The 16,335-nt window shown below is 34.7% G+C and overlaps 1 protein-coding gene across 2 annotated transcripts; it reads left to right on the top strand.

The window, feature by feature from the left end:
- Window positions 1–1,334: 1,334 nt before the first annotated feature.
- On the top strand, window positions 1,335–14,565 carry gdap1l1 (ganglioside induced differentiation associated protein 1-like 1). 2 transcript variants are annotated; one of them, XM_055056827.1, is made up of 7 exons: window positions 1,335–1,476; window positions 1,682–1,823; window positions 7,898–8,090; window positions 11,413–11,586; window positions 12,574–12,668; window positions 13,319–13,433; window positions 13,527–14,565. In XM_055056827.1, exons 2-7 carry the CDS (start codon window positions 1,701–1,703, stop codon window positions 13,868–13,870), a joined length of 1,044 nt encoding a protein of 347 aa, XP_054912802.1. In that variant the 5' UTR covers window positions 1,335–1,476; window positions 1,682–1,700; the 3' UTR covers window positions 13,871–14,565. The 2 variants fall into 2 exon arrangements, with proteins under 2 accessions (XP_054912802.1, XP_054912801.1); XM_055056826.1 differs by lacking the exon at window positions 1,335–1,476 and having other exon boundaries at window positions 1,511–1,823.
- The last annotated feature ends 1,770 nt before the right edge of the window (window positions 14,566–16,335 follow it).

The raw sequence follows: 16,335 nt of genomic DNA, 5'->3' as shown, positions 1-16,335 counted from the left end.
AAAAACAAACAAACAAACAAAAAACACCTTTTACCAACTAAGTTGTTAATTTCGCCCCCTGCTGGATCCTTAAGAAACTACAGTGAAAGTCCTAATACAATCTCTCAATCTGAATGTGTGTCTGTGTCTAATTTTTTGGCGCCATGTTGATCACCACTAAGTGAAACAGATCAGATATTTTACTTTCTGAAACTGACGAAGCGTTTGTGCCTTTTTATTTAAAAATATTTCATAAGTTAGTGATTTAACTCTTGCTTTCAGTCATAAAGAAATGCATTATTGTGTGTTATTTATTTTGTCAAATTGAAAAGGCTGTTTGTTTTAACATATAGGCCTATTCAAAGACATTTAGGGAGCTAATTATCAGTAATATCTTATAAATTATTAATTAAAACAGACAACAAAACCTTTCAGAGCCTTCAGAGCAGTCAAGAGTTGAAGAGTTTTTAGGTTAGCACTTAAAAAACTGAAGGAAGAAAAAGACAGAAGTGGGAACTATTTCCCAGAATGCTTATCGGCATGTTTTTGTATCCTGAGATTGCGTTACATTCATCTGACTAAGAAAAATCTTCATTTTAATGCAGCTGACAGTTAGCAAAGCTTAAGGATAATGTCCTGTTCACACTAAATGTTTCTGAGCTGAATTCATTGAGATGTTTAATAAAATTCAATATCGGATCAGAAATTCTGCTCATGCATTTGAAGCAAGAATTCAATTATTTTAACGTAAAATAAGCAGCTATTTTAACTTCATATTGTGAGTGAAAATAAGAGAAACGTCTCTTTAACGAGGTGAGGGCAGTTTTTTGTGAGGGCAGTTTTTTTTCTATATTGTGAAATAATTATTTGGTTTAAATTTAAGCATTAAGTTAAAACTCTCGATTGATGAAATTGAAAACAATGTTAAATCAACTTTAATTTCTGAGTTAAAACCAAAGTAATTTCCTTGATTTCATTTTGAAGTCAAACCTTCAATGTAACTGAATTATGTTTATTGTCACATGTTGCTGATAAGCGCTGTTAACTCGACTGATTGATTTCCAAACTGTGCATCATTTTCCTTCCATCTCAGTCACTGAGCTCGTATTTCATTTAAAATCCCAGTAAAAACACATAAGAGTCTGAGATGAAGCGTGTGGATTCTCCTGCTGTTGGTTCATCCGATTCAACATGAAAAGGCTTCGCTGTGTTTATTTTTCCACGTCCTTACAGGAGCCGCATGACCTTCCCTGCCTGCTCCTTTCGCGGGTCTCCACCGCGCATGTTTGTGCGTGCCTCACTGCGTGATGTAATACGGTCCTTCTGATTTATCCGCGTGCGGCAGCAGCATCATCATCCTCCTCATCGTCAGCAGCAGCAGCAGCATGCTATTACGCAGAGGCAGTTTGCATACGGATTAGTCTGTGCGGGGTTTTTTGCGGGAGGTGAGGCGGATTTCAGCACCGGAGCTGACTGATGCTGGCGCCGCGTGCTCAGGTGATGCTGCGCTCGAGCTGCTGACATCCTCCCTCCCCCACCTCTCCCACCTCCACCTCTCTCTCTTTTTTTCTCTCTCTCTCTTTCTCTCCTCCCTCTGCGTGCATCCAGCCCCTCCGTCCCTCCTCGCTCCGCTCCTCTCCTCCACACGCACAAAACGCTCTGTCATGGCGTCTTCCAACCATGTTACCCCCACCAACTGTAGCTGGTGGCCCATCTCAGCCATGGATGAGGACGGCAAAGTGGCGGACGGAGAGGAGAGCGAGGAGCCCACGGCGGAGTCCAAACCCTTCAACAAAGACAGGCTGGTTTTGTACCACTGGACGCAGTCTTTCGCCTCACAGAAGGTAAGACCTGGAGCAGAAAATGAAAATGGAGATGGCTTCATGTCTCTGTGCATGCTGTCTGTTTGCTATATGACCGAGGCATGTCTGCATCTGGGCTTGTTTACCTCCTCCTGTGCAGCACGGTACCGCCGCAGCGGGATGTTCATTTCTTCGACATGCAGCAGACACAAACATGTCATCTGTCATGCATGATGATAGCAGAATGTTTTTCTGTTTTAGTTGGTGCAAGTGTTGTGCAGAGCCAGGCCTTTTCCCTGCGAAGCAGACCATATGGTGCTGTTTCTGTCTTTATTCAAGCCCACCTTTTGATCACCACAGATAATAAATTATTAGTGAACTTCCTGGAATGAGCCTGTGTCATTAAAACCAGCATTTAAGCCAGTCAGCTGCACATAAAACAAACATAATGACAACAGCATGAAGCCTCCCAAACTGGCCTTTTCAACAACATCACACATAAAGCAATATTTATTCATTGTATAAATACAGCTGCATTACCTTCAGGGGAAACGTTTGTCCACAGGAATCTGAATTGATTTTGTGAAAATGAGAACAATAAATGTGTTTCCATCAACTCTATAAACACGCAATTTGACATTTCAAAAGTAAACTCGCTATTTTAAAAAATACAGGCTCAGTTTAGCATTTAGCTTCTTTACCAAATGCTCAATATTCACTTTGAAAGCCAAGCTTTCATCCATCCCAATACCTGAGCACTCGTAGAACTAATAAGGTTTCCTGCCTAGTTTATAAAAATCTCTATTAATCAAAATATGGGAGAGATTTCTAGAAAATAAAATTAATTCTGTTTTATTCACTTTCAGAACTAATATCAAGCAGTGGTGCAGGCTGTAAGTAGCTGGAAAGCCATTCAAAGCCTTATGAATAAAGGAGAGTATCATCAGCATAGTGGTGCACTGTCATTAATAAAAGCAGAAAAATAAACAAGGCTCAAGAATGTGCATTGGGGTATTAAAATCTTAAGAAGACTGGAGTCATATTTGTGTGCGAAGACACTGGTGTGTGTGAAATGTAGCTTTCAAATCATCTAAAAGCGTCAATAATGGTTCCGAATTAACTGGTCCAGCAAAATAACATTTTCTTTTGTTTTCTTTTTTGTTTTTGTAATGCTGTGAATTTACCAAAGTAAAGTTAATCTGAATGTGAAATGATCAATTTAGTGTTAAGAGAAATGATGATCCATTAATATGCTTCATTATTATAACTGTGGGATTGAGTCTTCTTGAATCCTGATACTTTACAATGTAACCAAATGTAGATCTGCTCATCACTTTTAGTGAAGTTGGACCCTCTGTTCCATCGTTTTGGGCTTCCTGTCCTCAGTCAGAACCTCATCTTCACACGTGGATTATGCGTTTATGTCAAACATCCTTCAGTACTTTATGTGGGATTATTGCTGGCCTAAAAATAACCAGCAACTACTTTGATAATGAATAAATCTAATGATCCATTCAATCACAAATGCAAACCGTTTAGGGCTTTTAAGGTGTTGAATAGTTGCTAGATAAAAAATAAAATAAGCTTCTTGATTTGAATTGCTCTCTTGGGAAAACTATTTCCATGATTTTGGCAGAAAGAGTATTAGTTGTTGTTTTTAAATGGTGCAGAATATTATACGTTTTTGCTGTTCTTAACTGCATCATATCATAAAGAGAGATTTGTGGTTTTTCAACGATTTCCACACCATAACTGTTCATGTTTTTAGCAACCCAAAAAGTTTCCAAACAGCCAAAGTTGACTTTCTTACAGGGAAAAGAAGATGTTTAGGTGTGTTCCTGGAGCCATTTGAGTGGCAGTTCATAGCAACAGGTGGGGGAAGGGCAACACCATATCACATCAAACCTCAGGTTATTTTCTTCATGCAGACTAGTGGCAGCAAAAATAATCCAGTTTGGGAAAAAAACAGCACATCTGGATTGCGCCAAATAACTCCAGTGATGTACTGAATCCATTAAGCATTAAATCGTTTTGCAGATGGAATAAAATAATTCACATTTGGGGTGAAATGATAAATTGGATTGATCGTGATGAACCAATTGTTGATGTAATGGTCAAATAAAAAGGAATTTTGCTCAAAGAACAGCACATTCAGATCTCTGGCCTGCATGTGGACAAAATGACATCTAAATGGGATCATTAGGTTTTAGGTGCTGAAATAATATTGATTAATAATGCATAATGCTTACTCTGCCTTTTCACCTAAGAACCTTTAACCAGAGTTTTTTTTATTGCTATATGTTTCTGCTTCTTGTAATTGTGTTGTTATGAGAATTAATGGGACTCATTGTCACTGCTTGTTATTCACTGGTGGATCAAACAGATTCTGTCCCACCAGCTCCTGAGTTGGTGGGACAGTTTGTATTTCTCTGCTCTGCAGCCGGACAGCAGATTCTCAGGCTCTGATCTGATCGACTCCGATCTGAGCTGCTGATTGAAACGCTCGTCACTCAGCGGAGGGTCAACAGAAAGCTTGCTGTCATGATTATCGCTTCAATCTCGGAGCCAGAGTGGCTCTCAGATCATGTGTCAACAGCATCACATACCGGCGTCTTCTGCGGCTCTGTGAAAATGATTTGTTGTTCACCTAAAAAACAAAAATGTGATGTATTATTTATGGTGGCGTATCATAGGGCCATACTAAAAAATAAAAATAATTAAAATTATGAGAATAAAGTTGTAATATTTCAGAAATTAAGTCATATGAGAATAAAGATGAAAAAAGATCAGAATAAAATCATAGTATGTTCAGAAAAAGTTATAATCTACAAAATAAAGTTGAAATAATATGAGAATAAAGTTGAAATACTAAAATAAAGTTAGTTTTACAAAAAATGAAGTTATAATATCACAAGAAAAAAGCTGTTGTATTGCGAGAACAAATTTTAAATATCATGGGAATAAAGTCACAAAATTATAAAAATAGTCATAATTTTACGAGAATAAAGTTGAAATTACGTGACAGAACCATCACAATATTTTGAGAATAAAATCAGAATAACAAGAATAAAGTCATAAAGTTATGGTAATGAAAAAGTTGAAATAAGATGAGAATAAAATCTTAATATTTTCAGAAAAGTCTTGTTTTACAATAATGAAGTTGTAGGAGAATAAAGTTGAAATAATGTGACAAAAAAAGTTATAATATTTTGAAAATAAATCATATTAACAAGAATAAAGTCACAATGTTATGAGAATTAAGTCGTATGAGAAAAAAAGTTGAAATAATAAGAATAAATTTATAATATTACCAAATTAAAATCATAACGAGAATAAAGTAATATGACTATTGTTGTAATTTATTCTCATACAACTTTATCCTCATAACATCATGACTTTATTCTCATAATTTCATCATTTTTATTTTCTTAGTGTGTTTTCTGCATTTGTGAAGCTTCCATCTCTTTTCATGTGCTTTAATATATAAATTTAATATCATATTTTCATCTTACTGCATACACAACACATATGAAAATGTCAGAGATGGATGCAGCTTGATAACGGCACATTTACGTGCAGCTGCATCGATCGATGAGGACCTACAGGTCAGAGATTTACATCTCCAGCAGTACGACTGTCAGACTCAGCTGTTTCACATTCCAGGATCCCTCAGATCAATCATGTAAAAGTTAGTTTCTGGTTTTATTTTTTAGAGTGGAAGGGGTCAAAGGACAATGCAGGTGGAAAGATATGTTCTGCAATTTTTGCTGCTTCACTTTCCATTGTTTTTATATTATAGTGCAGAGTCATCAGATCACAGATTTACCCAACTATCTGCACTCGCTTAAAAATGTTGCTTTAAAACAAAGATTTCTGCAGAAGATCATTTTCTTCCGTCAGTTCAGCCCGTGAAGCTGTAAAGGAGTCAATCTGAAGCTGATTTTTAAATCTGAAAAGCAGACTTCTGGAAAGAAGGACAGATGTTCTCAGAATTCATAATTTGTGTCAGCCATCTGTGTCTCATGTATGAATCTGCTTTTGAAGGTTTTTTCACCTAAAACACTGCAAAACATAAAAGTCTAACCAAGTATCTTTCATAGATTCTGGTGCAAATATTTTTGTAAACTTCAAATAAAACAAAAATACCTTATAAGTACATTTTCAGTAAGATACAGGAGATTGCTTTAAGTCAATAATTTCTTAATATTGATTTAAAAAGTTAAAAGTTTCCCTTCCAGATTATTTCACTTCTTATAAGTATAATATTTTGTCAAAGATGAAATAATATGCCAGAGGAGATACTACTTTTATATTTTAAGGAATTATTTTCTTTAAAAAACTCCTCTATCTTGCTAAAACATCACTTGTAAATCAGCTTTGTCTTATTTCAAGTGCACTAAGACATTTCCAATAAAAACTGGACTAAAAATACTCTATTTACTGCAAAATATGACATTTTATAACAACAATAAAGCAACAATAACTCTGAAAAAACTCCTGCAGGTCTGTTATATTTACTCTTAAGGAGCCCAAACTAAATGTTTTCAATATTATACGCATAACTGGAAGTGTTTTGTTTAATATTAGTACTATGTATAGTCAAAAAGAGTTCTTCAATTGCAATAGGATGAAAAGTCAATTTAAACAGAATATTACAGTTTTAACTGAATATGTTAGCAGTTTGTAATCTGTTCCACCATGTTTAACTGCTAAATCATGGATAAATTGTTTTTTTCCTTCTTTTTATGTTTCATTTATTGAGGAAAGATTTAAACACACACCACTGCTGAGAATTATTCATTAATTATTTCAAACTTGTGTTTCATTCATTTAGGATCTAGATGCTATGATGTTAAAACGTCTTCTTTCATAGTAGGTTTGAGTAAATCAGGAATATTATTAATTTGTTCCCAATCTGTTTTAATAAAAATAAATAAAATAAAAACAAATTGATTAAGAAAGTCTGACACATTGCACTTTTTCACCAGAAACAGTGCTACCTCTCGCTGCACAACAAGGAGCCAGAGCTCGTATTTTGCCTTCCAAGCATCTGAACATCTTGGCATCATTAGCAGAGAGTGACTAATCTATCATTACATAACAAACTCTTCCTGCAACAGTAACCGTGTTATTTGTGGGCATCCTTATGGGACACCTTAGCGGTATAAAACAGGAACTTGACATTGAAGAACTTATAAATCCTGGATTAAATCCACTGCTCATCGAGATTTCTCTTTTAATCAAACAGCACTGACTGCATTCATTCCAACTGACCAAATCAGTAAATTCATTTAACGTGAAAACATTTCAACAGAGATTAAATAAGACTAAATCACCTGTACTGCAAGCTGAATGTTTTAAAATTAATAGTCATGCTATTTTTTACATCTGGAAATTTCATGAATGCACGCAATGCTAGAGGGCAAGAGATGATTTTGTTTTACTTATCATCCATAGCCGCGCTGCTGCAAAGAAGCAAAGTGAAACCTGGAGATGAAGGTATTAATATTTTAGTGCAGCAAAGGGGAAAATAATGGAGAAAAACGGTTGAAGAATAACTGAAAACCGTTCATGTTCTGAACTTTTCTTGCTCTCTGTGTCGGCTTTGCTACACGCACGTTGCCATAGCAACTGACTGATAACAGCTCCACTAGCATATTGTGCTCCAAAAAACACTCAAACAATTCTCACGCAAATGAAAACAGAACATTCAGTCCATTAGAGTGTTACAATATCAGGCTAGATGTTTATTTTGTGATTATTAATAAGTGATTACTGTGATAAATGAGCTACTGCTGCTGTTTGCTAAGCTAACAGAGCAGTGGTTGATCAGTTAATTTAAAGACCTGATGATCTGTAAAATTGGACTTTTTAAAATTTTTGTAAACTGAACTGAAAGACACCAAATTCCACAGCACATCTATATTAACGTTTTCAAAGTCAAGCTAGCATAACTGATCTACTTCCTTTTCCCTCGCTGTTTTTTTCTGAATTGAAACCTTTTTTTGGTGCATGATGTTACATTGCAGTGTGTCTGAAACAAACAAGCGCCCGTATGTTGTGAGCTGACATCCTGTTTGTTTGGAGCTAAGCCACGAATGTCTGTGTAATTTCAGGTACGTCTCGTGATCCATGAGAAGAATCTGGTGTGTGATGAGAGGGATGTGAGTTTGCCGCTGCAGGAGCACAAAGAGCCCTGGTTCATGAGACTGAATCTGGGGGAGGAGGTTCCCGTCTTCCTCCACGGAGACACCATCATCAGCGACTACAACCAGATTATAGACTACATGGAGAAAAACTTTGTGGGAGGTATGGCACAGGGATCGTAACTAGGCCCGACATGTGTTTTCACACTTATAGTCCAATAGACTCTGTTAGATTAGGGATTCAAAGTAAAACATTTATGATATGACGCAGTTAAGAACAGCAAAAACATAATATTCTGCACCATTTATCTTGAACTAATACTCTTTCTGCCAAAATCATGGAAACAGTTTTTCCAAGAGAGCAATTCAAAATATGACAGTTTGTGATCCAGCAATAATAACTATAAAAACCCTGCATATCGGTTAAATTTAAGCTAAACATTAAAAAAACAAACATATGCATATCTGGAAGTGTTTATTCAAATATTGATTTAAGTAATATGTATATTAAAGTACGTGCTAGACAACTTTGACATTAACTCAACAGGAGAAGCAATTTATTATTAATAAAAGCTAAACATCTCATAATTTGCATTAGAAGGAGTAATGACTATGCATTTGTTGCTGTTGCTTTTTTTTTTTTTTAATCAAAGGATTTCCAGAAGCTGAAAAACCTTCAGTAAAACAGCAGGAAGTTTGTGCAGCTGCTGGTTCTGTTCATACATTGTTCATTTGGACTAACAGGGACGACTAGAAGACATTTCAAGGCCGCCTGTCGTCCTTATATGGAGTGTCAGTATGAAGTCACTGCTGCGTCTTTGGTCCAATGTCACCAAAACCATCCTGGATCATTAGATTAGAAAAAAAAACTGGAATGTTTTCCAGGGAGGAATCGAATATGGAAGATTAACTTTTGTATCTTGAAGCTGTTAGTAGATATTGAGACGAAAATTAACAAATACTGAAGGTGAAAAGCAACAACAGCTACTTATACAGAAGACAGGGGCATTTACTATTCTTTACCATTTTGGATGCCACTGCAACAAAACATACAGGAGTTTGTGTTATAGTGTTACACAGTAACTCCAGTGTTGCTTTAGTTTTCTCAGCTGAGATGTTACATAACACGAATGGTCTCTATTGAAAGCAGCAGATGACCAGACTTTCTGCTTCCTCTGAAACAAAACGCAGCAGCTGAAAGCTCTTTCCCCTCCACACTCCTACATTTTAAACAAATTCTGCATAACCCCAGCATTTACAGCACAACCAGAGACATGGGATGTCTTTATGTAACTTATAAAGCATTAAAAACAACCCTTAATGCTGTAAAACCAGACATCCTGCTGGACAAGCTTTTACCCAGAATTCAGTCTGGGATTTATGACTTGCAGCGTGTTTTTTCTCTGCATTCAGAAGCCTAATGAGAGCTGCAGCTGGTCTCAGGTGCCTCAGAGAAAATAAATATATAATCTCTTTTATCGTTTAAACTACGTTGCACATACAGTGCTGTGTGAAGAATTTCCCTGCTTACATCTTTCTTCAGTTTTTATCCTTCTAATCACCTTTAAAAGTTTCAGATCGTCTAACAAAATTTAACAAGACAAAAATAACGTGATAAAATAGAAAAAGTAGTTTTCAGATTGTGATTTTGAGAAGCAAAAAATGCTTCTCAAACTAGAACTGTGGTAATAAACTCATGAAACAAAACATGTCTGACAACAGGAAGTAGACTAAAACATATCAAAAAGCAAAATATTATAACCAGATTTGATGAAATTCACTTTCTCAGTTCTTCAGGCTTCTATTTAATGTTTATTTTACTTTGTATGTAGGTACTTTATTAATATACCGTTTATATTATTGTCACATATTTTTACATTTAATTGGGTAAATTTTCTTACTGTGTTGCTGTAACAAGCAAATTTCTCCACTGTGGGATTAATATTCTATTTATTTTATTTTATTCTTAACTCTTTGCCGGTTATCACAGGAGTGGAATAGAGTATATAGTATATGACATATTAGAAGAAAAGTTGATTTAATGTTTTTTCCTCCATATCAGTTGAATATATTAAAATTTGTTCATGTTTTGTTTGAATTTACAACTTGTATAAAAATGTGTAACATGACAAGGTAATAGCAGTGCTTGCTAGCAGAACGCAAAACTACTACAGGATAGACTGTAGCGCTGCTGAAACAGCAGCTGCATTTACGTTACAAATGTATGCAAAACTTTGTTGATATAAAAAAAAACACAATTTTGCAGTTGTGGTGTTTCCATTAAATAAGAAACACAATTAAAATCACACGTGAATAAATAATAAAAAAAAAAGCGCATCTCCTTCCTACAACTTCCTGTTGTCTTTTTCGTCATTTACATCAGTGGCAACATCCGGTTGTTGATTTGATTTTTCTTTATTGAACGTAGTGTAAGAATAAAATAAAGTAGGTTATATTCAAACAAAATAAACTTAAATCAAAAAGCATAGAAAAGAAAAGGACAGTAGTAAAGCATATTTACACGTTCAAAGAAGTGGGTAGAAGTCTGAACTTATTTTTACACCTCCTCTCTTACTTTTGTTATGTCATCCAATAAATTAGTAGTCATGTTAACTTGGTTTTCGACAGTCTTTTTTTATTATGTTTTATATCATCAAATGATGGAGTCGATGAAAATGCAGCTGCTGAGGCTCCGAAAACATTTTAGCCAAATGGAAAAAAACAAAAACTAAAGTTTAGCCTCTTCTATCTTGTGTATAAAACAGTTGTGAAGTTCTTTGTTCTATTGTTGCTACATTTGCATGACAATGCAGAAGCAGGCCTTCAGGATCACTGCATGGTCTGCACATCTACAGACCGATTACTCAGCATTCTGGTGCGTTGCCAAGCGCAGCTCTGCTCCCCCTTTTGGGAGCTTCTCCAGCGGCTGAAAGAAGTTGTCTGATCGTTTCTGTTGGGTCAGAGATGCTGTCCCTGAAAGCGGCTGGCTGTGATAAGCAACGCTGCTGTTCAGTCATTAATGGTCAATGCTGCATTTCAGCTGCAGATCACTGTCGCTCCTCACAGGTTCATGGTGTTCTCCGGCTTAAGCTCTCCAACCTTTCATCAAAATTTGATTAAAATGAAACATTTCAGTTTTTGCTTCTTCAAACAACAGGATATGTCTCCAAACTTTAAAGTTGTAGTATGTATGTTTTATAAAAATATATAGTTGTTTTTTCATAATTGTTAAAACTGTGAAGGTGGTCAATGCTAATGCTAATAGTGGAGAAACAAAATTAATTCATTTAACCATTCCAGGGCTAAATTTCTTTTTTGTTCCGTTTTAGCAGTTCGTAAGAATTGTTTTCTCTGTCCAGCAGAGACATTTTGGTAATTTTGCAGACAGTTGCTTAGGAGTTTTGGAAAATCTCTCGATTTGTTTTTGGATCCATTGAACGTGAGAAATGCTACCTTCCTGTTGCGTTTCTGTCTCCTTCCAACAGAGGCGGTGGCTCAGCTGATTCCTGACCCGGACTCGCCTCTCTACGACCGCGTGCAGCAGTACCGCCACCTGCTGGACGGCCTGCCCATGGATGCTTACACGCACGGCTGCATCCTCCATCCAGAGCTCACCACCGACTCTATGATCCCAAAGTACGCCACCGCAGAAATACGTAGTAAGTGACGCCAGGCATGAATCTGCATTACTCTGTGGTTCTTACAGGAGGAAAGGAGAAAGTTTGGGTTGTAGAGTTTTAAAGATACTTCAAAGCAGCTTTTAATGAATTAAAGCTGTTTTAGTTATGGCTATGGCTGGACAATAAATCAATAACAAACTTTGGTTACCTATCAACAACCTGTTGAGTAACTTGCAGTTTCAGGTTGGTTAATTATTTAGCTGCTCTGTTTGTAATTTTGCTTGATTCTTGTAAAGTGTCTACGTTTTTAGAAAAGCGCCAAAAAAAAAATAAAATATTTTTATGATTAATATTGTTTCTTTTGTTAAATAAGTATAACAAGATTTATGTTTATTGCGACCCAGTTCTTTTTCAGACATAAAAGTATTTTGAAGTGTAATGCCCGAAATGGGCGGAGCCTAGAAACACCGGGGCGTGGCCAGGTGTGGGGATGAGCGGACAGAGTAGGACGAAAGAAGCACTGTTGCTTACTTATATACATTGTGGCTATATTTAGCGACTTTCCAAACCCCAAAGTGACTTTTTTATATATAAAAAAGTACAATTAAATTTGCTAGAATTTGACAAAGCTGTAGGAGAATTTAACTGCTTAGGCACCATTTGACCAAAGGGGGCAGCACTGAGATGGTTTTAGGCAAAATAATGTGGAACTAGACAAATTTACATGAAAATGTCAAAATTCAGATAGAAACATAAATATGGAACCCTAAATAACTTATTTAGTCTAGTAGAAAATAGAATGTATTTATGGGTTAGTTACTTTATTTTTTTTAAAATAAAGAACTAAATATTAACTGAATATTTGAAAGGGGGCCTTATTTTCATCCAAATGGATAAGAACAAATATCTCCACTGATTATTTATCATGATTAAAATACCTTAAATGATATTATATATTACCACTTGATAAATTTTCTCCTGTATTCAATTAAATAATGCAAAAACACTTGACGTGTGTAACTTCAGGACACTTGGCTAACGCTGCGACTGAGCTGATGAAACTGGACCATGAAGAACCTCAGCTGACAGAACCTCATTTGTCCAAGCAGAAAAAGCTAATGGTGAGTTTGTAACAAACCAAGTCTTCTTCAGTTAACTTACCAAGTTTATGTTAGTATAAATATTTTCCTACGTTTGAAACAAGACAAACTAACTTAGAAGTAACTTTTCAGCAAAAATATAGCCGTTTGTTTTAAGTCAATAATTCCTTAATATTGATGAAAAAGTAATAATTTACAACAACATATTTTTCACTTCATAAGTGAATAATCTACCAGATTAACAAGTGTTTTTCATCAGGATTAAAGAATTACTGACTTAAAAAAAGCTCCAATATCTAAAAGTATATAAAAGGTGTTTGGGAGTTAATGTTTTTTTTTGCAGTACAATATTTAGTATATTTAGTAGTCAAGATTTTATGTTTTTGCAGTATTTTAATAATCTCACTACTACTACAAATTAGATTTGAACCAAATTTGGTCCTGCTCTAAGTAAAATATCTTTATAATCATTTGAGAAAAAAATCACAGATATGGTTAATTCATAAAAGACTTGTACTGAAATGTATCAGTCTTATATATACAGTAGTTAATTAAATGTGGACAATTTGTGTATGTTTTGTGTGTGTGCACAAAATAGAGCTTTATGCTGACTAAAGTGATTCTATAAACATTTTAAAACATACTAATTAATTCTAATTAATGATTTCCAGGCGAAAATCTTGGACCATGACAATGTGAACTACTTGAAGAAAATCCTGGGGGAGTTAGCCATGGTTCTGGACCAAGTGGAGGCTGAACTTGAGAAAAGAAAACTAGAATATCAAGGTAGTTTTCAAGTGATAACTCAAAATGAAACAACAAAAAAAAGAAACAACAACCTAAAACTGTTGATCTTATTGTTGCTGTTTTACCTCACAGGTCAGAAGTGTGAGTTGTGGCTTTGTGGACCTGAATTTACGCTAGCTGATATCTGCCTTGGAGCCTTGTTGCACAGGCTCAAGTTCTTGGGACTTTCTAGGAAATACTGGGAGGACGGCAGCCGGCCCAACCTGCAGTCCTTTTTCGTGCGTGTCCAAAAACGCTACGCTTTTCGAAAGGTGTTGGGCGACATCCACACGACTCTCCTGTCAGCAGTCCTACCCAACGCCTTCCGAATGGTAAAAAAGAAGCCGCCATCTTTCTTCGGGGCCTCGTTTCTCATGGGCTCTCTGGGTGGGATGGGCTACTTTGCCTACTGGTATTTAAAAAAGAAATACATGTAGTGAATGCCCTCTTGTTGTGTTAAATGTCTGTGTATTTGTGTGATGCTTTAACTTTTCTGTAATGTTTTATGACTGCAGGAAAATATAATGAATCTATATAGAAAACACTATTACTTACCTGAGTACACAAAGAAATATGAAAACATTCCATAGTATGAATTCAATGACAGCACATTTTCTGGTAGTAAAGGCCTTTGTTAATTCTTCATTTCTGAAACTTGCAGCTTTTGTGCATGCAAGATCTCATTTATTTATGATTTATTTTAGTTTTAGTTTTTGGGAGGCATGCATCATTTCCACATTAAAACAAAGACCTGGTTAAAACGGTGAGCATAACCAACTCTTCCATTTCTTTGAGTTTCCAGCTCATAAAATCACTGCATATAAATAAATATGTTCTGAAAAGTGCTGCTCTGCTGGAAACTGCCAGATAAAATGCTACGGAAAGATTTTTTTTAGTACGGGTTTTGTTTTTTTTTTTAGTATGGGTTTTGTTTCCTAGGAGGAAATTGTTTAAGACTGGTAAAAGTTTTGATCTTTCTGAAATATATCAGATTTATTGTACAGATATCACTGATGCCCCTTCAAAAATATTTCAAATTACCACAGTTGTTAGTTGTTAATGATGATGCATCTCAGAGGTATTTTTGTCCTTTGATAGAATAAAGTTAGCTGCTTTTGTATAATAATTTAACTTCTTTTATCAGGGCACAGTACAAATGAGAATAATGTCAAGATATCTACAATATATATATATATATATATATATATATATATATATATATATATATATATATATATATATATATATATATATATATATATATATATATATATATATATATATATATATATATATATATATTCCACAATTTTAAAAACTATTTCATATATATGTTCCAAACTCTGGCCACTACAATGCTACAGTTGTTAGCATTAGTTTAGCATGAAAACTAGAAAACTAAATAAAAATAAACTAAAAAAAACAAACTAAATCCATGCAATTCCTAAAATAAAATATCTTAAGTTGATGTTTATAACTTACAAAATGAGCTGTGGAGTTATTTCTTCTGAAGTGTTTTTACCAATAGACGAAGAACAATTACTTTGTTTTATTAGGTGTTTTTCATACATCTCCAATACTAAACGTTGGAGCCAGTAGAAACCCCCCCATTAATATCAACTTGAAATGATGCATTTTTAAGAAAAAAAAAACAACTAAATATTTATATCTATCTACAAAACTTAAAATCAGCCAAGGAAATGTTTTTTTGAGGATTTAACCTTTGGCAGCAGTTTCTCGTCTGTCAGCAATGCTAACTATTAGACCTGTTTCAAAAAAAGACGTAAAAAGAAGTTAGGAAGACAACAAAGTCTTTATTTTTAATGTTTTTTTTTAATTGGTGTAACTTTCAAAACAGCCACACACCCATTTGTTGTTAATTGTTTTTGCCACAGAAAGGAGATAGCTACCGTTAGCTTAGCATAAAGATCAGAAAAAGAATGGACAAGATCAACTAATGTTAGCTGTTTTTTACTGTCATTTCTGATCTTACCAATACTAAATTACATAATTTAAACAAGAAATATGGTCATAATAATACAATAAAAAATTTATATAAATTTCTCAATTGCTGGAAATTTAAAAGTAACACCATTATTGTTAGCTTAGCATAATGAAAACTTCTGTAATATTAGCATATTATAGAAGCTAATAAAAACTAGCTTGTCTTTGGCTAAAACATATAAACTAACCAACCTGAATCTCACTAATTCACCTTGTAAAAACTTTTTACACCAGGCGTATTTATTGTTTATCTATAAATTCAAAATGAGCCATGGAGGTGTTAATGATTTCTCAAGTCACCAAAAATAAATGTTAGACATATTTCTTTCAACTCATTAATAAAGGCCAAATAATACAGTCGTATTCCAAACTCAAGCAAATATAAAACTTTAATGAACTAATTTATTGCATATAAAGAGCAAAGTAAGGGAATGTAAACTAGATATAATTATAAAGTACTATAACTAAATTTACCAGTTATCTTCAAAGTCAAAGTGAGCTGAAAAAGCTTTTTGTTGGGTATTTCTTGGAAAGAAAATTAGCGGCAGCACATTTTTCACCAATATTAAATGTTGGACCTGATTAAAAATGTCAACATTGTTTTTTTTTGTTTTTTTCTTTTGTTCAACCCTCAAAATAAACATTTTACACATTTGTATAAAACAGTAGGAATGTTAAATCCACAGGGTGAGATAAATGGTTTACATATGTTTACATGTTTTTGTTTTATTCAAATCAAGTTTTCTGGTCTCTACTTCTGTGTACAATCACTGTGTAAAACCTGCAAACTGTCTTACTGCAGATTCTCAGTGATTTCCAAAAGGTTTTTGAGTTGTTAAACCAGGTCACATTATTTCCTGCAGTCAAACACTTTCTCTGATTTCTGATCCAGTTTTTA

Source organism: Poeciliopsis prolifica, unplaced genomic scaffold, assembly GCF_027474105.1.
Source record: "Poeciliopsis prolifica strain line A6 unplaced genomic scaffold, Auburn_PproV2 SCAFFOLD046, whole genome shotgun sequence".
In the NCBI taxonomy this organism is placed as follows: Eukaryota; Metazoa; Chordata; class Actinopteri; order Cyprinodontiformes; family Poeciliidae; genus Poeciliopsis; species Poeciliopsis prolifica.
The sequence above is the reverse complement of the archived record's forward strand: the minus strand, read 5'-3'. Positions and strand labels throughout refer to the sequence as shown.